Below are 22,138 nucleotides of genomic sequence, written 5' to 3' on the forward strand. Positions count from 1 at the left end.
AATTTGCAGACATTACAAGCAGCATTAAAATTAGTGATGAGTTTTGTAAAATAGAGATAATCTGATAAAATGTGCACAAAATCTAAAACAAATTGCCCACTAATGAGTAACAGCCATTTTAATACGAAATGTTTGCAACAATCAATTGACTGCAAAAACATTGATCTCAAGCAAGAAGTAAATAAGAAGCACTGTAACCACTGAAGATATTCTTTATGTCAGTAAAGCATTTTCATTCTTCTATATATGCACCTTGAAATTCACACCAAAGTCTGAATTTCTATGTGTTATCACTGCAAAAACATTAATGACAGAATAAAAAAAATAAATCTCAGTTCAAGATAGTGATGATTACATATTTGCATCATTAGGCGTCTACAGATGGGAATTAGCTTTTTGTATAATGTGATAAAATGCATCAATGGTGACATTTATGTTTGAGTTGTACATTGTACCATTTATTATATCTATAATTTCAGAAAATAATGCATCAAGAACTTACATGTCCCTCTTAAAGCTGGGATCAAACATGGAAAAATCCTAAAAATGATAAATATTTAAGCTTACATAGATTATTCTGTAACATATAAATCGGTCCGTAATCGATTTACTGCTTATTTATTTTCTTAATTCAGTTCGATAGCAATAAGGTTGAAGTTGAGCTTAAAACTCACACATTGTTAGGTTCGCTCCTAAATCCACACTGAAGCCAGGATAGAGAGGTTCACTGAATGTTGTCTGGACTCGGTGCAGTAGCATGAGCTCGCCACAGCGTGAAACACTGTAGAAACTCAACTTCCCTTCATTGTACTCAAGGTGCACACCCACTCTACGTGACTGAGCTGGGGGAATCAGACCTTTATGAAGACTGTTGTGCCAAAAAGTGCAACTAGAAGGAGAACAGATGATTTTCCAAGACAGCTTGTTGTGTCCGAAGCAGCAGTCTTTACCCTGCCCTTTTCTTTGTATGCCTTTATATGACACAGCCACCTCAATGAGGCCACCGTCCCACTCCACCTCCCAGTAGTGGTTTTCTTGAAGGTCGTCTTGGCACAGCGATTGGTAAAAGTGGGAGAATCTGTCAGGGTGATCAGGATGAGCCTGGCCTGTTATTCCCCATGATAGCTCTCTCTTGGTATTTGCCATGTATAGACACCCATGCACTGTGTTAGGATCCAGCGTAGGACCTGCAAGAGAGGACAAATTCACTCACTCAAAGGTTGAAACTTCCTGTAGAAATATATTTATTATTCTACTTACATATAAACTTGGTCAGTAAGTCTTTTCTTGATGTTGGTTTGATATGAAGCTTTCCGGGAATATGCAACACTGACAAGAAAAAAATAATAATGTTCTCAAACTCAGGAAACGTGCAATTATAATGAAATTTGCTACAAAATACCCAACTCACTTATATTATCCATAAAATGGCCAAATAATTGTACATTCTGTATGTCACACATGCTTTTTAATTGGTTGGTTTTTGCAGACACAAACTCTTTCAGAGGCACCAGTTCTTCATGTGAACCTGAAAACACAGGGAGGCCACCCACAGCTTGAATATCCTGTAAGAGCCAAACAAATGCATAATCCCAACAGTCTTACATTAAACAAGAAAAATACAAAAGAGGAAATGATACAAAAGAATCACCTTTAGGAACTGAATGGGATCATCTGCTTGTGCAAGCTGGCAGAGATTATGATCCATTTCCCTCAGTTTATGAACTTCATACTCCAGTTGTGCTTTGTGACCGTTAGTCCAGTCAACTCCAGCTTTCTCTACCTTTTCAACTTTGTCTCTCATCTCAAGACATTTCTTTTCCAGAAAGTGATTGTGTAAACGGAGATGTTCGGTGCATCGCTGCTCAAAGTTGTTACTTGACTCCCAAGCAGCATCCTTGTGGAAAACAAACAACATTACAGTCGTCATGACTTTCAGTCACAGTAAGGTTGGGGGTTTTGGGGTAAGGTTAATCAGAAGCGCATTGGAGCAAAACATACATCAGAATTGAGTTTGATGCCACACCTGATTAACAGCATTCCAGTTTACATGCTCGGATTTCAACATGGCGCCCAGGTTGTTCGCAGCACCTCTTGTGAACATCGTTTTAAGCTTTACTTCCCATAAGCATACAGCATATGTTCAGTTAGTAAGTGCTACATTGATTTTAGATGCACTCTTATGTGTGTTTTGTGAAATAAACATGTTTCCAACCACATCTTACTAATGTTGATGCATGGAGCGGTCATATTAAACTACTGAGTCAGCCAAGATGTATTTGGGTAGCTAGACGCTCCCACAGTCCCAGTGGAAAATCTGTCTTCGGAGGGCGTTCCAGATGATTTATTCAACTGGGAAGTCCAAATGTCACAGTTCAGACTACAACTGAGGCGCATCATTAATTTGACAATGTTAAGTTGTAAAATAATTTGCTCGTTTATCTACTGTAAGGAAGACGAGAACCAAAGTGTTACTCTCCATGTCATTACAAGATGTACACCACATATTCACATACTGCACATGTATTGTAAGGCATTCTCACACACTGCAAGTGACTCAACAAATTAATTTACTCATGTTTTCAGATCCTGGTTCAACACAGGCATACATAACAATTTGCAGTAACTAAGCATTTGGTTTTACAAGAAGGTTTGGAGTGATCGGCTAAGAAGCCATAGAGTGAAGTTCATATTTCAGGTGTTTTTGCTTATTTACAACACTTACTCTAATAGATTTTGCTGCTTCCTCTAGCTGTCCTATTTTACACTGCGAAACCCGAACTGTATCTGCAATTTTCTTTCTGGTTCTTTCCAACTCCTCCTGTTAAAACAGCAAGTCATCAAATCGTAAAGGCAGTAAGATAAAAAAAAAAAAAAAACTGTCACAAAAATATAACTTTAGGTTTTGGATGAATTTAATTACCTGCTTTGCTTTGACTTCTGCTGTGACTTCCACAATGTCATGATTTTTGTGCTGCACCACACAAAGTGGACAAACCAGCTGCTTATCGGTGCGACAGTAAATTTCAAAAAGTCTGTCATGACGGGAGCAGATACTTTCCTTGATTCTCGTAGAGGCCTGAATCAGCTTGTGCTTCTTTAGTACAGGAAGTTCAAAATGAGGCTGCAGATGTGTCTCACAGAAGGAAGCAAGACACATGAGACAATACATCTCAGCTTTTTGTTTTCTCTTAGTGCAACAATCACACGGCACATCCCCTGGTAAAGCAACATCATTTGCACCACCAGCAGCACTTTGACTGGGTTTCTTCTTGTGCTCCTCCAACAGATTAGCCAAGACTGTGTTTCTCTGAAGAGCAGGCTTTGGGCTGAAAGTTGTCCGGCACTGAGGACAAGTGTATTTTTCTTCGAGGTTTGGTCCTGTGTCCCAGAAAGTGTTTATACATTTCTTACAGAAGCTGTGTCCACAGGCAGTAGTCACAGGTTCGTCCAGCATTTGTAGACAAATAGAGCAATCCAACAGGTCCAGACTGGAAGCCATTTTCCGCCGATCAGAACTGTTACTTTCAGTTCCTTTCACAAAGGAGTGGCCTTTGACCTTGTGATCTAAGAGGGTGGAACTTTTTCTTGTCTTAAAGAGACACACCAAAATTCCAATAGTATTCAAAAATACTAATCAAGAAATGCTGTGAAATAAAAAATGTTTTATTATTTTTCTTATGTTTTCATTTAATTCTTTTACTTATTTAATCACATTAAATGCCACATAGTTTCAGAGTTCTGAGAAACTGGTGCAACAAGAGGATGTTTACTACCTAAGGGATTAACTGACAGTTAGGTTATACCCTTCCAACTCTGTTATCACACAAGCATAGGTTGTATCCTTCCTTTTGTTATCGCTCAACTTGTATGCTGTAGGAAGAAGTGCCTCTGGATGTTCAGAACTCACTGCAGCGTTCTGTGTGCTGTTCCCATCCGCGGATGTAATAAAGAATTTGCTCTTTGCCGTTTGCCAGAGTCTCAGCCTGATCTGTTCCCTTACAGATTCTTTTTTTCCACAATGCAATGTTAGAGAAGAGAAACATTTGGATTTTTACTAAGACTTTATGTATTAATTGCAGAAAATGCTGCTTGTAATCAATTTCTTGTATAGGCTATGGTAGGCCATCAAATTAATGTACCCTGAAGACCTGTTAAACATAAACACTACTATTTAATCTTTAATTCACTGAAAATTAGTCAGTTCTTTCCATTACTGAAAGATGCAAAATATAAATAATATATATTATATACATGGTTGCACATAGCTGCTTCTCTGTGAAAATAAAGATATAGTCTCAACTGATCATACTGTTGAGACATGATCAACAGTATATATGGGGTTGGATGTAGCTGGAATGTCAGAATGTCAGATAGTAAATTCTTATCATTCACTGCTGAACAAGTCAAGTTTATTTGTATAGCGCATTTCAGCAGCAAGGCGGTTCAAAGTGCTTTACATAATAAAAACAGAACATTGCAAAGTTATAAAGAAAACACCATACAGTCAACAATTGAACAAACATATTTTAATGAGAGCCATCATCAAAATCTTACACATCAAATATGTTGGTCAATGTTTCATTTATCGTGGTTCAAAACAGTCAAGAAATGATTTGGTACAAATATAACAAAACTCTAAATGAAGATACAAGATGAACAGTAATGAAAGTTAAACACAGTTTCAATGCAGTTGCAAACGAGGGAAATGTCAGGTGAGAGTAAAGTTCCACTTGTCTTCATTGTATCCTGACATTACTGGATCTACACAATATATATATAATTCAGGTAAGATTCCCATATAATACTTGTTGTTCACATTTTGCTTTTGCATTGACTGCCTCTGAAGTATATTAAAACGGCAGAGTAATCGTAATTACATGACTCAAATTATACAAATTAATTACATTATTTCCCTTTACAGCAGAATATCAGATACTTAACTCTATATCTAACTGCATGTTTTCAGTTAGATGTATGGATCTTGCAACTTACTTATTTAAATCAAGCGATTTTACTGCTGCTTGATTATCTTTACAGAAGCTCCTTTGGACACCATAAACCCAGGGTATAAAGGTTGGGAGAAAGTGGTTTGAACTTTATGGAGAAGCACCAGTTGTTCAGAGCAAGACACACTGTAAAAGGACAGGGTTCCAGCTTTATGGTTCAAATACAACCCCATTCTGGAAGAACATGGGTTGGGAATTTTGATTTTCATTTCATTGTGCCAAAATGTACATCCAGAATTTGCAAGGGAAACACTCCAGGACTGGTCATTGTATCCAAAGCAGCTTTCTTTTATGTTTGGCCCTTTGTAGCACACCGCCACCTCAACTCTGGGCCCCTTCCACTCAACTTCCCAGTAGCAAACACCAGACAAACCTTCGGAGCACAACACTTGATCATACTTGGTAAATCTCTCTGTGTGGTAGGGATACTCCTGGGCTTTCTTGGTCCAAGTAACTTTGGCGTTTTCCTCAGAGAGCAACAGGTTCTCAAAAGCTGTGTTGGGATCCAAACTCAAGCTACAGGAATCTTAAACGTCCAAAAATTAAAAGATAAAACCAATATTTAGTTTGGTCAATGTGGATCCACAAAGGCTATTTTGAAAATGTAACATAAATAACTTACACATGCACAATTCCTGCCTTGTCATTGGATCTGGAACGGTTTCAACTGAAAACAGAAAAAAGACATGACATCCCACAGCCACACACTTACATGTCAAAGCGTTAGGTATTCTGTTGTGTTCTTACTGGTATCTGACATTTCCTTAATAGCAGTTGACACAGTTTCCATTTTGTCTTTCAAGTCTGATATAGCCTTTGTCACACAATCAAAGGCCAGGTACTGCTGGAGGTTGAGGTTCAGGCTCTTTTTAGGTTCTGTGCTATTGAAAACAGGCTTGCAGTGCTGGAGAAGCACAAAAACAAAAACACGGCATCATGCAGTGCAGTAAAAGTTGCCATATCTTTATAACTCCTTTCATTTTATTACATGACGAACACAAATCTTAATGAATGTTACTGTATTGTTATGTAATAGATGAACACAAAGTATTGCATGATTGTGAAATAAAAGGGAAAAAGACTTACGGTTAAAACCTAAAATGTGTGATGTACATTTGTATTTAGCCCCCGTTTTGTTGTCACCCCTGAAACATATGCAGCGCAACCAATTTTCTTCAGAAGTCACATAATTAAATAAATCAATTAACCTAAAAGTCACAGTTTTGGATTGTGGCCCTGGAGAGAACTCATTCATGAATAGGAAGAAGATTCAATCTGACTGCAGAAAAACCTCAAGCCAAGATTTGAATCCAGGGCTTTGTTGGTGTTTAGAACTGACCCACCATGCAGCCCCTAAACACAAATGCACACCAGATTTACATTTTTATTTGTTGATTGAAATAAACAAATAATTGACTTTCAACTTAACAGCAATGCACTTATTGGTGTTGGTTTATCATAGAAAATCCCTGTAAAACATGTATGTCATAACAGGACACAAAGTCAAAAATATAGTTTTGCCAGACATTCTGTGCAAACTGCAGAATCTGTGCATTAAATCTGTTCACCTGCAAAAAGTAAATGTTGTCTTCAGTTGAAGACAGCTTCTTCATTTCATCGTCTCTCCCCCTCAGGTCTCTAATCTCCTTCTCAAGCTGACTGATGAGCGTTTCAGTTTGACCGAAGGCTGCATTTTCCTGATGTTTGATTAGCTCCTTCACGACTGAACGTCTCTTATCTGCCATCGAGACAATTTCAGCGTAGATCTTCTCATTTTGGTCAAGCGCTGCATCTCTGGAAAGCTGAAAGCAGTCCCAACCAAAGGATAGACTATGAACTATTTCAATGGAAACATGTTAAGCCAAGAGGATAAAGAAAGTCACCTTCAATGCCTTCATTTTCTGTCCCAGCTGTCGCACCTGCTTCGCCTTTTCTCCAATTCTTTGCTGATTTCTTTGATTCTTTTCTCCAAATAGTTTCTAAAACACATTTAATGGTTACTTAGACTAATTTAGATAAACAGAATGGAATATTGTATGTATTTTTGTAACTAACAGAAGTTTTAAATATCACTGAAACACAGTACATGTGCTAATGATAATAATAACAATTATTATTATTATAATATCATTATAAGCAAGAATAATAAACAATGATCGTACTTGTTTCTCTTTTCTGGCTGCTGCTGCTGAGACAGTGTCATGGTTTTTGTGCTCATCCATGACGCAAAGCAGGCAGATGCACTCATCGTCACTGCGACAGTACACTTCGAGCAGCTTGTCGTGCTTAGAGCAGATCTTCTCCTGGATGGAGTCTGACACCTCCACCAGCTTGTGCCTTTGGAAAGCTGCAGACTCATAGTGAGGCTGGACGTGTGTGGCACAGTAAGAAGCAAGACACACCAAACATGTTTTGACAGCCTTCAGTTTCTTCACAGTGCAGAAATCACACTCCACTTCATTTGGTTTAGCTTGCTTTTCACATAAAGGAGTGGTTCTCTCTGGTTCAGCCATTTTCTCGATCAAATCAACCAGTACCGTGTTCTTGTTCAGTACAGGTCTTGAGTTGAAAGTGTGTCTACACTGAGGGCAGCTGCAAACACCCTTCTGACCCTCCTGGTCCCAGTAGTTACTTACACAGTCCATACAGTAGCTGTGGCCGCAAGGAAGAGTCACAGGTTTCTTCAACACCTCCAGGCATACAGAGCAGCACAAAGAATAGGGAGCTTCACTTTTCGCCGCCATCTTCTTCACTGCATTTGGTAAGTTTCACTTTCCCTAAAAGCAAATCTAGAAAAACAGGGAGGGACTCTAAGAATAGGGGTCACATATCAAGCACTGCTGCTCAGTAAGTTTCACTTTCTCTGAAATGAAAGTGGAAGAGTATGAGAGCCTCTTTCCTTCTTTTATTGATTTTTTATATATATATATATATATATATATATATATATATATATATATATATATATATATATATAAAATTTTGACTAATGTTAAGGAAGAATAATTTATAAATTAACTTTGGAACAAAGTTTGGCTCTCTCTCTCTTCCTCAAACTCCCAGGCCCTCTCAGCGGGCGACGTGCGGCCACAAGGAAAACAACAATGCGTGTTGACGTCACAGAGTTACAGAGTTTAATCCCATACAAAGCAACGTATGAATCAACAACAAAGCTGCAGAGGAACAGAGATATGCATTCTTTACCTTATACAGACAAAGACAGACAAGGCAGACCAACAAAGACAAAAACAAAGACAAAGACAAACAAAAAACAAAGACGCGTCTTTGGAGAGAGCGATGCAAAAAAAGCAAAATAGTGGCAGCTCTCTGAATTTTTACTCCTGTACACGAAGTCTTATACTGAAGGTGTGTCTTTCCTTTTTAATATATTCAATTAAGGCGTACCTCCGGCGGACCAACTGGAAGCTACCTTAGGCACTCAGAGAAACTTAGAACTCCCCCTAATTTACACCAAAGATCAAAGGCCATTTGCTAGAACAAAAGAGCCAACAGCTGCGTCCTGGCCTCCTGTATTCTACGGTCATTTGGGTAAAGAAAAAACATGAGATAAGATTTCACAGATACCTGTGAAATCCGAAGTCTCTCCCGTTATCTCTTCCAGGCTCAAGTGATATTGCCCATCTGGTTTAGTTTTAAATCCTTAACACAAACCTGTTCAAAATTAAGAAATTTGTTCAAAATAAGAGTGTTCAATGTACCTTTTACACATGCCGTAAGATTAACTGTATTAAGCACTAAAAATAATCATTTTTCCTCAACACTAAGCTACATATCTAAGTTTATTAACTCTAGAAGATATTTTCTGATAATTATAAATTACTTCTCTCACGAGTTTCATTCAGCTACATACAACCCTGATAAGAATGTATAATTGTAACTGATTATGCCATAAAAAATAAATATCTTTCATAATGAGATGGTGTATTTTTTATTATGACAGTGGGTTGTCATTTGTATCTAGTTCCTACAGGTCCCAGTAGTTGTTTACACAGCCCACACAGAAGCTGTGGCCGCAAGGAAGAGTCACAGGTTTTTACACCTCCAAGCATATATATTTAGAGAGAAGCACGATAAATATGAAGCTTCACTTTCCTTGTCATTTTCCCTACTGCACTAAATAATATCTACTGTCTCTATTACCAAAACTGTAAAGAAAAAAAAACAAACTTGAAATGACTCCATTTCTTTAACAAACATCAAGTTATGTTAAACAACAGTCCTAGAATGTGACAGGGTTGGTTAGGGTGAGATTGGATTGAGTCACAGAATTAATAATTAACATATTAATTGCAATAGTTCATACCAATAAATTTTCTATGGGAAAATGTTCCAAATCCTTAACTTTCTTGGCCATTTTTCTTACTGTCTATTTTGGAGACTCGTATCCCAGAAGATGTTGCTTTATTAATGTTTTTAATGTAATGTTCTTTCTAAACCAGACCATCTGCTTTGTAAAGTAAACTTGTCCCTTGTGCAGCAAAGCTCCCACAAAACATGATCCATGTATTTCAAGGTGGAAATGGTGTGTTTAGGCCTGTACGCTTTCACTTTCCCTCATAATTTAAGAGTTGTCAGTAGGGCTAAACACGTAAACAACAAACAAAATAGAGAGTTTAATCAAACCGCAGAGCGTGTTCCAGGTTACCATGGAAACAGCGACGGTTTCCATGGTCCTGTTTACCAGGAAGAGGCGGGGTGTATTCCTTTCTCCAGTTCTGTTGTTTTTAGGCAGAAGATGGAGCTCCCGGAGACCATCAGAAAGCGCTTAGATGACTTTTCTCGTAATATCTTATTTGACCAGACTCGAACTGTGACGTTCGCCGAAGAAAACGACGGATTCTTGCCTCACGGTAAACCAAAAGCAATGCGACTAAACTTTGCAGACGAGTTAGCACAGATGTTAGCATTGGTGTAGCTGCATGCTTTGCGTGGCATTATTTCCCTTCTTTCGCTAATAAAGTTGATATTAAATAAAAACATCGAGGAGGTTCTGGGGTTTATCCTGGTGTTCGATGTGCTGTTGTTCTGATCTTTTCAGAGAAACCAGTTCTGTCCAGCCTCCAGCTGCAGATGTCGCTGTATTTTAACATGTGGTTCTTTCCCTGCTGGTGGATCAGTGAAACTGTTATGCTGCATCTCAAGGTATGAAGGAGGGCATTAGAAAGAGACAAACCGGTGTACAGATATACAAAATACACATTATATAAGTGGGTATATTTAGGATGTAATTAGCGAATACGCTAAATACACATTTAAAAGTATGCATCATGTTACCAGTCCCCAGTATACCTGAAATCCCTTTGTAGAGATATTATGCTGCTATGTTTTAGCTAAATCAGCAACAATATGATCTTTTGCTAAAATATATATCATTTTGAATTAGACTTGAAGTAGAACTTAATGGTTTCAGCTAAATCACACAAAAAACATCTTATAAATGGTTTGGTGTTTGTCGTTTCCACCAGTACCCTGCCTTGCCAGAGTACTACAAGTTCATCCTTGTGACTATTCTGCTGCTGATGACTCTTATTGAGGCCATCAGGCTTTATCTCGGATATGCTGGGAACCTGCAAGAAAAGGTGAGACACTTCTCATTAAAAAAAAACCATTAAAAGCCTGCTGATTGTTGTTAGGGCTGCACAATAGAAAACCTTATGTTGGCAGTAATTGGTAAATATTGCAATATCAGGTGCGATATGCTTCGATTTTTTTTCTTCCGTTTCTCGCTTGTGCTTCCATCAATCTGTGACAATCAAGCATGCTGGGCAATGCCATTTGTGTCCAGTGTGAATATTAGCTGTCGAAAAACTAGCAATCTGGCCAAATAATAAATTAAATTAAAATGCAAGCTTATAACATCTTGAATATATTCATCCTACAATTACTGCACTCCAAACAGTCCTTTGCGATATAAACATTGCACACACTAATATTGCAATATATTGTGCAGCTGTGATAGTTGCTTGGATCAAAAGTGGACGGTGAAATTCATAACTTTGTTTATTTATTTTACATTTTTTCAAAGGTTCCAGAGTTGGCAGGCTTTTGGTTGCTCACCACCCTTCTGCAGCTTCCCCTCATCCTTTTCCAGCTGTTTAATGAAGCCATTCTCATCCAGCCTCTGGAGAGGGGCGTCCACATAGTGCTCACCGTATTCATTCTCATACAGGTATGGGTGTCTGCTTGGCAAAACTGGACTGACATAGTCTACAATTTTATGTTAAAACACGTTATGCAGCATATGTTTTTGTGACGTTGGCATCCATCAATTGTTACTGAGTGACATGCATTTTGTTCTCCTCGCTGATCCAGGCTGCCTCTGGTTTTGCAGCGCTGCGGAACATGGTTAGACACACAGGGAGCCAGTTTCATCTCCAACAGTTTGACTGACTTCGGAGGCTCAGACATCCACGTCTGTTCTGGTGTGCAATGAGTCACAAGGATGCCTTCTTTCTGCACATCTCTCAAACACTAAGGGCGATATGAAAAAGGACTTAACATGTGTCAAGTGGTTGATATTTTCATATGATTTATGTTTAAATAAAATATTTATTTTTGTATTTTATTCAGATCTGGTTGCATTTTCTTTGTGTATTCTTGAAGGAATTAGTTCTAGATCCAAAATCCTTATTTTTGAACTGGCATCAGTAACTTTGAAAAGTAAAAAATATTTAATGAATTCAGGATTAGTTTCATATTCTGTTTCCAGGCTGTATTCCTTATCACTATGTAAAAGTTCCAGCCATCCATCCCATTTCCATGCAGTCGTCTATCTATCCATCATCCATCTGTTTATTATCGGTCGTCATCATATCATTATTCCATGCATCAATCTGTTTTTCTATCAGTCTATGTTTCTATGAAAGAAGCAGAGTGATTCTGTTTTTAACATTTTTATTTGTCCACCATCCATCCATTCAGGCTGACTACTGTTAATATATTGATAGTAAGCTTTTGTATTTATATTTTTAAAAAAGCTCTGGAAAAGTTACATGATGAAGAGACAGAAGGATGTGTGGGAACATATTTATGTATGCCACAACAAATGCAAATAAAGTCTTTTATTGAGGCGACAGGAGGCAGATTGCAGGGAGTTCACATAGATTACAGATAAAAGTTTTTCCTTTTGCTTCTGCCCAGGCTCAAATAAATTGTTGAATACTTCACTTTCTCTCAAGGGGGTGCCAGCGTTGTGAGAGCCCTTTGGTTTTGCCCATAAGAGGTGTAAACGAAGATGCATCCACTGGAAATTAGATTACATTGAAGGAGATGTTGGCTAAAAGCTATAGAATTATGTTTTGGTAGAAAGTAATAATAATAATAATAAAACAAGGTAACAAAATTAGTAACTGAATTAAATGCAGTACCAGACATATTTATTGGCAGCCCTGGTAAAAATGTTCAGCATAATTTCACAACCGCAAATCTCAAAAGCTTTCAAACTTTAAATTGGGAACAATCATTCACTGGGGAAAAATGTCATGTTTATAAATAATTGCTTTTACATACGTTAACAATGGGACAATATTTGGCAGCCCGGGTCAATGGGACAGCAGAGTGCCCTATGTAATGTTTCAAAAGGCTAAAGCAGACTGAAAGAGGAATCTCTGACAATTTCTCAATGCACAACATTGAATTTTGATCATCTCTGATGTTCTTTCCAGGTTTCGGAAAGTGTTGCTCCTGTCCCACTTTATGTTTTACATAACATCCCAACTTCATTGCAATTGAGGTTGTAAAAACAAACAAAATAAATTATGGGATTTTGCCCTAGTAAAGAAATGTGGCATAAAAGGGTTTTTTTTACTTATCTCTACCAGAGGTACAAATAAATTTGACTGGCACTATAAAGAAAAAAAAAATGTTAGGATGTACCTTCAGATGAATCCTTTAGGGTCCCTTCTCTACGGCGGGCTCTGGTTATGTCTGTGACCGATGTGGAGAAACCCTTAGTTGGAAAATTACCAGAGACCCACTGTACATGTTTGTCTTTGAAAACATGGCAATTGCTGGATGTGGAAACGGATGAAGTCGGAGGAATGGGTGTAGCCATTCTGATAAACCCAGATGGAGGAAACCTGCCAAAGAGGAGACACAAACCCCTAAAAACGAGCATTCAACATCCTGTGTTGTTTAAAAACATAACTCCTCTGTGTGGCTTACCTGTATGGAGCTAAGAAAGTTGACCCTAAAAGAGCACAAAAACAATTTACTACCAAATGACCACAACTGAAAAGCGTGACATTAAACCTCCACACATGCCACTGCTACCTTGTTGAGAAGACAAAGGTGGCGTATAGTGCAGGGGCTGCATCAGAACAGGAGAACATGGCGGAGGAACCTTCAGAGAGAGAGGGGGGCAGCTGCATCTCACCTCTCTATTTCTAACCGCTTTATCACCTGAGAAGCAAGTAACATATATGAATCCTTACCACAGAGAACCTTTTCAGACTCCTGAACCATTCTAAGAGATTTGTTTCATCTGGAGTCTGTAAGAAGTAGCAGTACCTGATGGTACTGCTCCACCTGATGGAGGCTTCATGTACTGTGTGCTTTCATACAGATGCTTCAATTTGTGGTGCATGCATGGGATGCAGTTGTTGTCCTGACTGTCCTCCTAAAACACAATGTAACTTTTGAAATAATTCAACATTATAAAGCTGAGAGTGAGCAATAGTATCAGAAAGAACAGGAGATAATCGGGTGTCAGAGTTTGAGATCTTTGACTTGCCAAAGTGTTACCTGGCTTACCTCTTCAGGATGACTGGTTGGAGATGAGACTACACATGTTCCCTTCAGGTCATTCTGCTTTACATACAAAAAATACAGCTCTTATTTTTCAAGATTGCACACCTTAGTGATCTGGATACTAATATCCCACAAACCTGACCTTTCCTCTCTTTTGTCCTCCAACAGGTGACTCTTGGCTTCGTACTTCATCCATATTTTCAGGAGAAAGGCAGGACTCCTGCAAAAACAGTTTACTAATAACCCTTAAAGGAAGTTATGAACACATTAACATGTTAACAGAATACAGCATAATAAGCCTGACGGTATATTTGCTGCTCTCCAGAACCTTTGTCCGTGAACTAGTCCTCTCACGGCTTGGTTGGAGTCTGTCTCTTTCCGTACGAGATTTTAATTTTTTCTTTTTCTTCTTAAAATGAGTTTTCTGAAAGGAAGAGAGAGAGGCAGAGAGAAAAAGAAGAAGAGAGACAGAGAGAGAAAAAGAGGGAGAAAGAGAGGAGGTGCATGTGTGAGAAATCGATCAAATATGATTCAAACCAAACTTTAATGCCTTTAATGAGCTTTTGCTCAGAGATTTAAATATAGAGTTCAGTTCAAATAAATTTAATTTGTCAGGATACCTCTGGAATTCTTTGCTGGTGTAGTAAGTGAACTGGAAGTCCGTCTGAATCTGAACTATTAGAGCCACTCGTGCTGAGAAAGCAATTAAAAAAACAAGCTAAATGAGAGCACAATTCATTTACTAAACCCTTTTGCCAAGTGTTGCCTGCAGTTTAACATAATAAAATTACCTGGTTTCCAGGTCAGACACAGAAAAGCTACTATCGGTATCCAGAGTCTTGCTCATTTTCTTCCTGATCTCCGTTTTCAATAAGGTTGACACCTCTGCTAAACAGTGATTCACCTAAAGTAAGAATGAAAAAGGAAAAATAAAACTGTATCTGTTGGTAATTTCCAGTGCCCTTCAGAAGAACACATATTCATTCAACTTTACCAGATTTGGTCTCGATCAGACCCCAAACTTCATCTATGCATTGGGACTTTATGTTATGCACAAACACAAAGCAGCCCATATGTAGTTCAGGTTTTTCAAAACAGAAAACCAACAGAACTCATTGACAATATGGTTGTAATATGAATAATGTTTAAGAGTTTAAGGGATGTATACACCTTTACAAGGGACAGTTTAAAATTTACATTAGTAGTCCATGTTTCTACGTAAAAGTGTATTCTGCTTCATTTCTTGCCTTTGTTTGATCAGGGTCACAGAAGTCCAGGAGGGTGTCGCAGAAGTAAAAGCCCATCGACTTCAAATCTCCAGTAGTAAAATGGGTCCCTTTTCTGTCATCTAAAGTAACAGCAGAAAATACTGCAGAACCTTGTGCAACGTGCACATCTATGAACACATGAAAACATGCAGGAAGCCCATATTTACCCAGAGTGGATCCTCCGAAGGTGGCCTCTAGGGTGTAGCTGTTCTTGATGCCCAATCTCCACATGACGATCCGCCCTGTTCCCTCCTTGCTCTTCTGCACCTTGAACCTACAGCTCTTATAGGAGAACTGAGAGAATGATTTAGATGTTGATACTGAACATGCGTTCCTCAGATAAATCACAAATATGAAGAAATACTGTATGTTTGCAGTGTTTAAAGCTTTTTTTCCTAAGACGCTGCCAAAATATTCATAAGGTTACCTTATTCCTTGCATTCTTGCTCATCATTAGCGGAAAGACCCTCTCTTGAAACTTGAACAGCTTGCTGTGGCTGTCACATCCATACATGAACACATTGTTTTTGCGGTTGTGGCCGTGAAAATCACAGTAAAGAACTACTTCTGTTTCAGCCACAAGTCTACAGAGAGAGAATAGCAAAACAGATTTGGAAACGGTTTGGAAGAAGTTCATAACAGATTTGTCATGAAATGCGGTAGTTGGCGGTGAGGAAGACGCCGTGGACCCAGGTATGTAGAATGAAATGATGATTTAATGAAGATGTACACAACAATCCAAAGTCCAGGCAGCACAGAAGAGCAAAAGCTCAGAGCTGGTAGCAACTGGACCCCAAACACAGCTCACAGCAGACTAGACAGTTTTGACAGACAAGGACCCCACAAGGCACACAGGTGGCCTTAAATACATAGAGGGTAATCAGTGAATGAGACACAGCTAGGAACAATCAAAGGGTAGACGGGACAACACAGAGACTCAACAGAACACAGAAACCTAAATAAACACACAAAAAACCCAAATCCCTCAAGATTGGGCTCAAATGCGTAAGAGCAGCACCATAAAATTCACGCTGGGCTGAAGACCTATTTGCAAGTTCTGTTAGAATTTAATCATGTCTTCTGTGTTGTGTTGAAATGTGTGGAAAAGCTTAAAGATATTTCCCCTCATTTCAGAAAGTAAAATCATTATGTACAGTCATATTACATAAATTAGAACATACGTCTCACGTGAGTCTTGCTTGTCATATTAAAAATACCTGTTGAAAACAACAATTTTTAAGCAGGTTTTAAACATATTTATCATTACGCCCACATTTTTGTTTTTAAATATAGTTTTTCTATTGCTGTGACATAATATTCTAATTTGATGTCATGTTTTCATTAGTTGCACATGGAAAATCATCATAATTAACGGAAATAAAGGTTTTCAAACGTCCTTCTGTGTGTAATTATTTTATATAAAGTGCTTCATTTAATGATATTGTTCTTAAAATAAATGGGTTTTTCAATAATATTCTATTTTATTAAATGGATCTGTAGATTCATTTCATTCGAAGTGGAATAATTCAGCCCTTTATTTCTTGTCATTTAGATGATTATGGCTCAGGAAAATCCAAAATGTTGTTTCTTGGAAAATTACAATATGCACTTGTGATTAATAAAAGAAGAATATTCTAAACAGAAAAGCCAGGCTTCCAAAGAACATATTTTCCCCAATGCATTTAATAGTTGGTTGGGGCTCCGTTTGCATTATTACCTTTCAACCATGTTCCTGGTGTGCCAAACACATGGAAAAGAATCCTTCAGCAACGTTTTATAGTTTCTGTTGAGATCCCTGCCTGCCAGTGAGCACCTGTAGTTTCCCACCACAACACCATCTGGGTTCAACATTGGCACAACCTGCAATTAACTCAGTGGGGGAGAAAAAAAAAACATTTAAAAAAATTAGGATAGAGAAGTTTCAAAAGCATTTTGGAATAACTGGATTACAGCTGACAAAAATGAATTGCGCACCTTGAAAACAAAGTTATCCCTGAGAACTTGAGCATCATCTGAGTCTCCGAGCAGAAAGTCTAAAAATCCCTCCATCATCCAGGATCCGTTGGTTTCCCCTGGATGGACTCGTGCTGTCACCACCACAGCCTTCTTGTTTCTCACCTCCTCCTGGCTGGTCCCTCTAGACGTGATGGTAATAACATAGACGGCGTTCCCTGCAAGACTTTGGCACAGCGTCCGCACTTCGCAGTACGATGCTACTGCTGGATTGGAGGTTATCTGCTTCAGGTAGTACTGCAGCCGTGAATACGTGTAGGGGTAGCAGTGGGCCAGGTAGCACGTGTCTGAGTCATAGGGGAACCGGAGAGTCCAGGTGAGCGAGTACAGGCGGTCGCCGTCATCATTGTTCTCATTTGTATCCTGCCCAGACACACCATTAAAGTCCGTTGAGATTGGTACATAAGATCTGTCCAGATTAGAGCTGTAAAACCTGCATTGCTTGTGGAAAACACATAATTTGTTGAGTTTTATAAATTTTACATAAACATGTGGCAATTCTAGAATGAAGGTTAAAAAAAAACCCCACATAATTTGCCACCTAAATTTGACACATCCCAAAGAAAAACAAAAACTGTTAAAAACAGCCATCCTGTCACGTTCCTATTTAAAACACTTCTTTAAAAAATAACTTTATCTACATACGGTAAATGCGTGCTATTTTTTGTTGCCATGTCATGTAACAGAATTTGCAAACATTAAGTGGTCTGAAAGCAGATCTGGATGCTACCTCGCTGCAGTTCTGATAGTATCTGATGTTGGACCCTGCTCGATGCCAACCAACTCCATTTTCCTTAGCCGCCCTCTCAGAGTACAGGAGCGGCCTCATGCCGAGGGAATACAGACTGCTCGCCTTCATCAGGTTGGTTATGGTGAAGCGGTAAATCATTTTAGCCTTCATGTTCCTCAACCTGAAGTAAAACCACTGCGTGTGCTTCTCAGTGTACATGTCTGTACGCAGCGTGAGCTCGTAGTCGAAGGCGCCCCTGAACAAGCAAGAACAACGAGAACACAGAGTTCAATTGTTGTCACATTGATACAAACTTTCGGGGATTAAAGATGAAAGCTGGATGACAAACAAAATAAACCAAGAGTGAAGAGACTCACACTTGGACAGCCTTCTGAAGGTTGCCACTTTCGAAGCGCGATTCAAATTCAAGAGTAATATCTGGGGGTGTGTCAAGAAACTTGGCACAACTGGTGGAGCCCCTGCTTCCTCCAACACGAGAGCAGGTGAAATATAAATGCTTTGTTGCTTAAATAATTAAGAAAGATATGAAAAGAAGAAACACAGAATTAAAAATGATGGTTCTGTAAAATAAATTGACAATGAGACAATGTAAAGCCCTTGGAGAAAGAACTCATATCCCAGTTGAACATTTCTACATTATTGACAACCAGAACTAAAATGTATTTAGAAAATTGTTTAAGCCCATTTATTATTTTGCTCCCATCTCAAAATTGTGCATGGTTTATGGATGATCTATTGCATGAATCCCCCCCGAAAAATGCATTAACATGTTACGTGAAAAATGTTCAAGGGGTACAAATACTTTTGTAGCATGTAGAACTTGAAAGATGTGTTGTTGTTGTTTTTTTTACTTTAAAAAATAGCACTCCTTTTTTTCTTTTTTAAAGATGGCAACCTGGTTTGCTCATAAGAAACTACTATTAACCAGAATCCCGCTTTATTTCAAAACCTTTAAAGTCACATTTCCAATTAACTGAGTTTAGTAGGATTTTATTTGCAAGAAGACTCAAGAATCTCATTTGGTTTATTTTGTCATTTTATTTTGCTTTGAGGAAAGTAAAGACTAGATAGAAATTGTCTTACGACTGCTTTTGGCCCTTGGGTTATATGGGGTCTCTACATTAGAAAGATGCTTACATACAATGTTTAAAAACACAAACATCCTTATTTTGTCTCATTGTTTCTCATAGAGATTAAATCACTCTACGGTGTTCCTATTTTAAATCACTTGTTTCTATTTGCTAAATAGAATTTGCCAAATGCATGAAAAACAGGCAACTAACATATTATAATTGCCTGAAAATCTATCCACATGTGCCTCCACTTGACTCTAGTTTAAATTGGCCAATCAGAAGTTTGTGACATAATGACATAATCATACGCGGCTTCCAAAAGGATTTAGAGCCATCATAATCACATAAAATCGTTCTAATTTTTCTGTCGTGAAAATTGTTATGTGTGATTTAATTGAGTGTGTGTAACTGTCTGGTATTATGTTCTTAGGTGTCATGATGACTCTCCAAACCAAACCCATAGTTACCAAAGTCCGAGCAGTACACCACATTCCCTGGCCCATCTTCAGCTGGAATGAGGGACTCCTTGTGGGAGGGCTTATGAAAGGGCTCCGGCTCTGGTGGCTCCCATTCTAAAAAAAAGCAAACAAAAAACAATCCCTCTATGAGTAATTATAGGTCTCCATCCAACCAAGTGGCAAAAGTCAAATAGAGTGAAATGTGACCTATGTGCTGGATGCTGTCGCTGATGACTTCACACTCTACTGGCCATCGGGGGCGAAGGAAGTTAACCAGATCAGACGGTGGCCTTAGAATGAAAACCGGCTGACCACCATGGAAGTTTAAGAGCAGCTGCGTTGTCCTTAGAGTCTGACTCAGATTCATGCATACTGCTGGAAGATGAGTCACATAACATCTAATAACACATCTAATAACCTGTAATCTTGGCCAAAGTGCTGTAACACATTCTTCTAGCTTCACTCAGTTACTTTATTAATTCTACATCCATGTGCTATTAGTTGCAAATTGTACACACATAACTTAAAGGTTGCTTACACTGCCTCCTCTCCGCTAATTCGTCCTCAGTTTGCTCTGAGTTGGATTCGTCAGGACCCAACGTCTTGCAGGTTTTCCTTAAACTCCTGATGACGGCGCCCGGTGTTCTCTTTGTCTGAGGCTGTAAATAAAATCGCCAGTAAAATTGTTGATCTCAGTCAGATTTTATAAAAGGAATTATACAACCAGCGTGTGCTGCTTTCATCTTCAAATAAGGACCTCCAGTTTGTTTTTTTTACAGAAAAAAAGACCTCATTGACTGAACTCCACACTGCTTACTTGTCACACAAGCGTCTATATATCGTTAACTTTTCTAAGCTTGAATGTTTCCATGCATCAGTGCAAATATGTATATCTGCTGTAGTTGAAAGAGTCCTTATGGTCCTGCATTACTCTCAAGAAGAGAGCAGTATATGACAAAGTCCCTTTCAGAAGGTAACTAAGCACAAAATGAGGTTGTGTTACATCTAAACCCTAACACTGCATACTACCCTGAATACACAATTCTCACAGTGAGACGTGTGTGTAGCTGCATTTCGCTGAAGGGATTATTTTCTTCATTAGGGAAGGGGGGAGCAGGTCAGAGCTGATGGGACAATGAATGGTTGATGGGACTGGCTGAGCTTAAGTTGTTGTGCAAATTAGAATCCGCATCATTTTCAGTCTCTAAGTGTGTAAAGCTGGTAGAAACACCTCAAAGGACTTGCAGCTGTCACTGCAGTAAACGGTGATTTTACAAAGTATTCACTCATAGGGGCTTAATACTGAATATGGACACCACACTTTTCTAAAGAGCAATCCTAAAAGTCAAAAGATTTTTTGTTTTTTTATTACGTTCCGTCACAATAGTATTGTTTTACTAGTCAGATCATTCGGCACACTGGATGGTCTATTGAAAGTCTTTCTGCTACAATCCAAGACTTTAACATTTACACTAATATCTATATATATATTAAGATAAAAAGAACCACAAAGTTATGTCCAAAATGTCGTAGGCAAAACAAGTCAACCATTGGCTTTCCATCTTTGCTTAAACATGCCTGAAACTACAATTTGGACTATTTTGAGTTATTGTTACGGGGTAACACTGTCATCTGCTGACAGTTTGGGTTATTTTTCTTGTGGGTAAACTGGTTAATAAGGGAACCTTTTTAATGAGCAATCTTGTCTCCTCCAACTAATTATTTGTCCGCCGGATGTATTAGTGTTTGCAAATACATCCTGCGAACGTAAAAACGGGTTGTCCCCCAAATAGCCCTCCAATGTTCACTGGCACTTTGTGCCAGTCTATTACGTAGAAATCCCACTATGGTATTAGTTTGAGGTATTAATTGAACTGTGAAAACGTTGGAGTAAGAACACTGCAAATATGTAACTTGTTTTCTTAGACGAAGCTTCGTTTTTGGTGGACAATTATAAAATCATTGTCAATTATACTGCAGTTTAATATGCTGTTTTAAGACACGATGGGGTTGTTTACTTTCTTCTGTCTGTATTATAGCTGTAACTTGGCAAACTAGTTAAACACTCGACCACAAATATTTTAGAAAGAATAACATAAAACGTTCCTCATGCCTCCATGTTTCAACGAATATCCTCTTTATAAATGTAACCCAATCGGTACCATTGCCTTAAGGAAATCAGTTGTGATTTCCCGCTGGTTGATCCAAAATGCTAACATTTTGTTAGATTATGCCAAGAAAACTTGAGCAAAAACTGACTTTCACAATCTCGTAGCACCTTACCTCGGTGGGCATGCTTTCCTTTAAGCGCTCCGTGGGACTGAAAACACCCAGAAAATTATTCCCGACGTTGCTTGGCAACGAAGTAGCACAACACAGCGTTTTCCATGGATACGTACGGTCAAACCTTACCGATGTCGCGAAGAACAAGCCGTAAGTACACTAGTTTGATGCTAAAAGAAAATTTGTTCAAAAATTATCCCTCGGTGTGTCTTGCAGCAAAAACAGTTTTTTTTTTCTTTTACTTTGTTTTTTCTTCAGTGTTCTTTAACTCATTACATAAGCAAACCTATTTCTTTAATTACTTTTGCAATTAGGGTAGCTTATTAGGAATCTTCTCAACTCCATAAACTTATTCGTTTTAAAATTTACTAAATAATGGACTGGTAAGCTCAATATATACTTAAAGGTAAAAGGAAAACATTGCACATGCTACGGTCTCTTAAAAAGAGGCATTGCATTGAGAAAATAAAATAAACATATTGTTTAGCCCACCAGCAGTCGTTCCTCCGAACTT

The 22,138-nt window shown here is 38.4% G+C and overlaps 4 protein-coding genes across 7 annotated transcripts; 1 reads left to right on the forward strand and 3 right to left on the reverse strand.

Moving 5' to 3' along the window:
- Positions 1-103: 103 nt before the first annotated feature.
- LOC106699746 (E3 ubiquitin/ISG15 ligase TRIM25-like) lies at positions 104-3,515 on the reverse strand. Its single transcript, XM_014470310.2, has 6 exons — positions 2,924-3,515; positions 2,726-2,821; positions 1,652-1,897; positions 1,412-1,565; positions 1,261-1,329; positions 104-1,187 (listed from the first exon to the last, which is right to left on the reverse strand). Exons 1-6 carry the CDS (start codon positions 3,500-3,502, stop codon positions 664-666), a joined length of 1,668 nt encoding a protein of 555 aa, XP_014325796.2. The 5' UTR covers positions 3,503-3,515; the 3' UTR covers positions 104-663.
- Positions 3,516-4,533: 1,018 nt separating this feature from the next.
- Positions 4,534-7,877, reverse strand: LOC102225719 (tripartite motif-containing protein 16-like). Its single transcript, XM_014470318.2, has 6 exons — positions 7,172-7,877; positions 6,893-6,988; positions 6,578-6,811; positions 5,757-5,913; positions 5,632-5,676; positions 4,534-5,535 (listed from the first exon to the last, which is right to left on the reverse strand). The coding sequence occupies exons 1-6, from the start codon at positions 7,751-7,753 to the stop codon at positions 5,015-5,017; spliced, it is 1,635 nt and encodes a 544-aa protein (XP_014325804.1). The 5' UTR covers positions 7,754-7,877; the 3' UTR covers positions 4,534-5,014.
- An 862-nt stretch (positions 7,878-8,739) lies between these two features.
- Positions 8,740-11,595, forward strand: LOC102235989 (transmembrane protein 17B-like). Of its 2 annotated transcripts, none has more exons than XM_023345772.1 (5): positions 8,740-9,880; positions 10,069-10,172; positions 10,496-10,609; positions 11,056-11,199; positions 11,362-11,595. In XM_023345772.1, the coding sequence occupies exons 1-5, from the start codon at positions 9,532-9,534 to the stop codon at positions 11,461-11,463; spliced, it is 813 nt and encodes a 270-aa protein (XP_023201540.1). In that variant the 5' UTR covers positions 8,740-9,531; the 3' UTR covers positions 11,464-11,595. The 2 variants fall into 2 exon arrangements, with proteins under 2 accessions (XP_023201540.1, XP_014325814.2); XM_014470328.2 differs by having other exon boundaries at positions 8,743-9,880; positions 11,343-11,595.
- Positions 11,596-11,938: 343 nt separating this feature from the next.
- On the reverse strand, positions 11,939-22,122 carry LOC102225984 (cytosolic carboxypeptidase 2-like). Of its 3 annotated transcripts, none has more exons than XM_023345755.1 (21): positions 21,625-22,122; positions 19,880-20,000; positions 19,549-19,713; positions 19,351-19,455; positions 18,167-18,314; positions 17,790-18,045; positions 17,021-17,422; positions 16,764-16,906; positions 15,474-15,630; positions 15,214-15,340; positions 15,026-15,126; positions 14,570-14,682; positions 14,399-14,471; positions 14,107-14,202; positions 13,921-13,998; positions 13,782-13,838; positions 13,539-13,647; positions 13,302-13,430; positions 13,194-13,218; positions 12,906-13,108; positions 11,939-12,273 (listed from the first exon to the last, which is right to left on the reverse strand). In XM_023345755.1, the coding sequence occupies exons 1-21, from the start codon at positions 21,634-21,636 to the stop codon at positions 12,194-12,196; spliced, it is 2,700 nt and encodes an 899-aa protein (XP_023201523.1). In that variant the 5' UTR covers positions 21,637-22,122; the 3' UTR covers positions 11,939-12,193. The 3 variants fall into 3 exon arrangements, with proteins under 3 accessions (XP_023201523.1, XP_023201516.1, XP_023201513.1); XM_023345748.1 differs by having other exon boundaries at positions 13,782-13,835; positions 19,549-19,716; XM_023345745.1 differs by having other exon boundaries at positions 19,549-19,716.
- Positions 22,123-22,138: the final 16 nt, after the last annotated feature.

The sequence above is a fragment of the Xiphophorus maculatus genome, chromosome 2 (genome assembly GCF_002775205.1).
Source record: "Xiphophorus maculatus strain JP 163 A chromosome 2, X_maculatus-5.0-male, whole genome shotgun sequence".
NCBI classification, from domain to species: Eukaryota; Metazoa; Chordata; class Actinopteri; order Cyprinodontiformes; family Poeciliidae; genus Xiphophorus; species Xiphophorus maculatus.

Coding starts and splice junctions, on each gene's coding strand:
- LOC102225984 (XM_023345745.1), bottom strand. Junction 19,456..19,548: donor CGACAGCATCCAGCACATAG/GTCACATTTCAC, acceptor GCTTTTTTTTAG/AATGGGAGCCACCAGAGCCG. Junction 16,907..17,020: donor GGGATAACTTTGTTTTCAAG/GTGCGCAATTCA, acceptor AGTTAATTGCAG/GTTGTGCCAATGTTGAACCC.
- LOC102225719 (XM_014470318.2), bottom strand. CDS start 7,753: ATGGCGGCGAAAAGTGAAGCTCCCTATTCTTTGTGCTGCTCTGTATGC. Junction 6,989..7,171: donor CAGCCAGAAAAGAGAAACAA/GTACGATCATTG, acceptor AATGTGTTTTAG/AAACTATTTGGAGAAAAGAA. Junction 6,812..6,892: donor AGAAAATGAAGGCATTGAAG/GTGACTTTCTTT, acceptor GACTGCTTTCAG/CTTTCCAGAGATGCAGCGCT.
- LOC102235989 (XM_023345772.1), top strand. CDS start 9,532: ATGTATTTCAAGGTGGAAATGGTGTGTTTAGGCCTGTACGCTTTCACT. Junction 10,173..10,495: donor CTGTTATGCTGCATCTCAAG/GTATGAAGGAGG, acceptor CGTTTCCACCAG/TACCCTGCCTTGCCAGAGTA. Junction 10,610..11,055: donor CTGGGAACCTGCAAGAAAAG/GTGAGACACTTC, acceptor ATTTTTTCAAAG/GTTCCAGAGTTGGCAGGCTT.
- LOC106699746 (XM_014470310.2), bottom strand. CDS start 3,502: ATGGCTTCCAGTCTGGACCTGTTGGATTGCTCTATTTGTCTACAAATG. Junction 2,822..2,923: donor CAGAAGTCAAAGCAAAGCAG/GTAATTAAATTC, acceptor CTGTTTTAACAG/GAGGAGTTGGAAAGAACCAG. Junction 1,566..1,651: donor ATCCCATTCAGTTCCTAAAG/GTGATTCTTTTG, acceptor TGGCTCTTACAG/GATATTCAAGCTGTGGGTGG.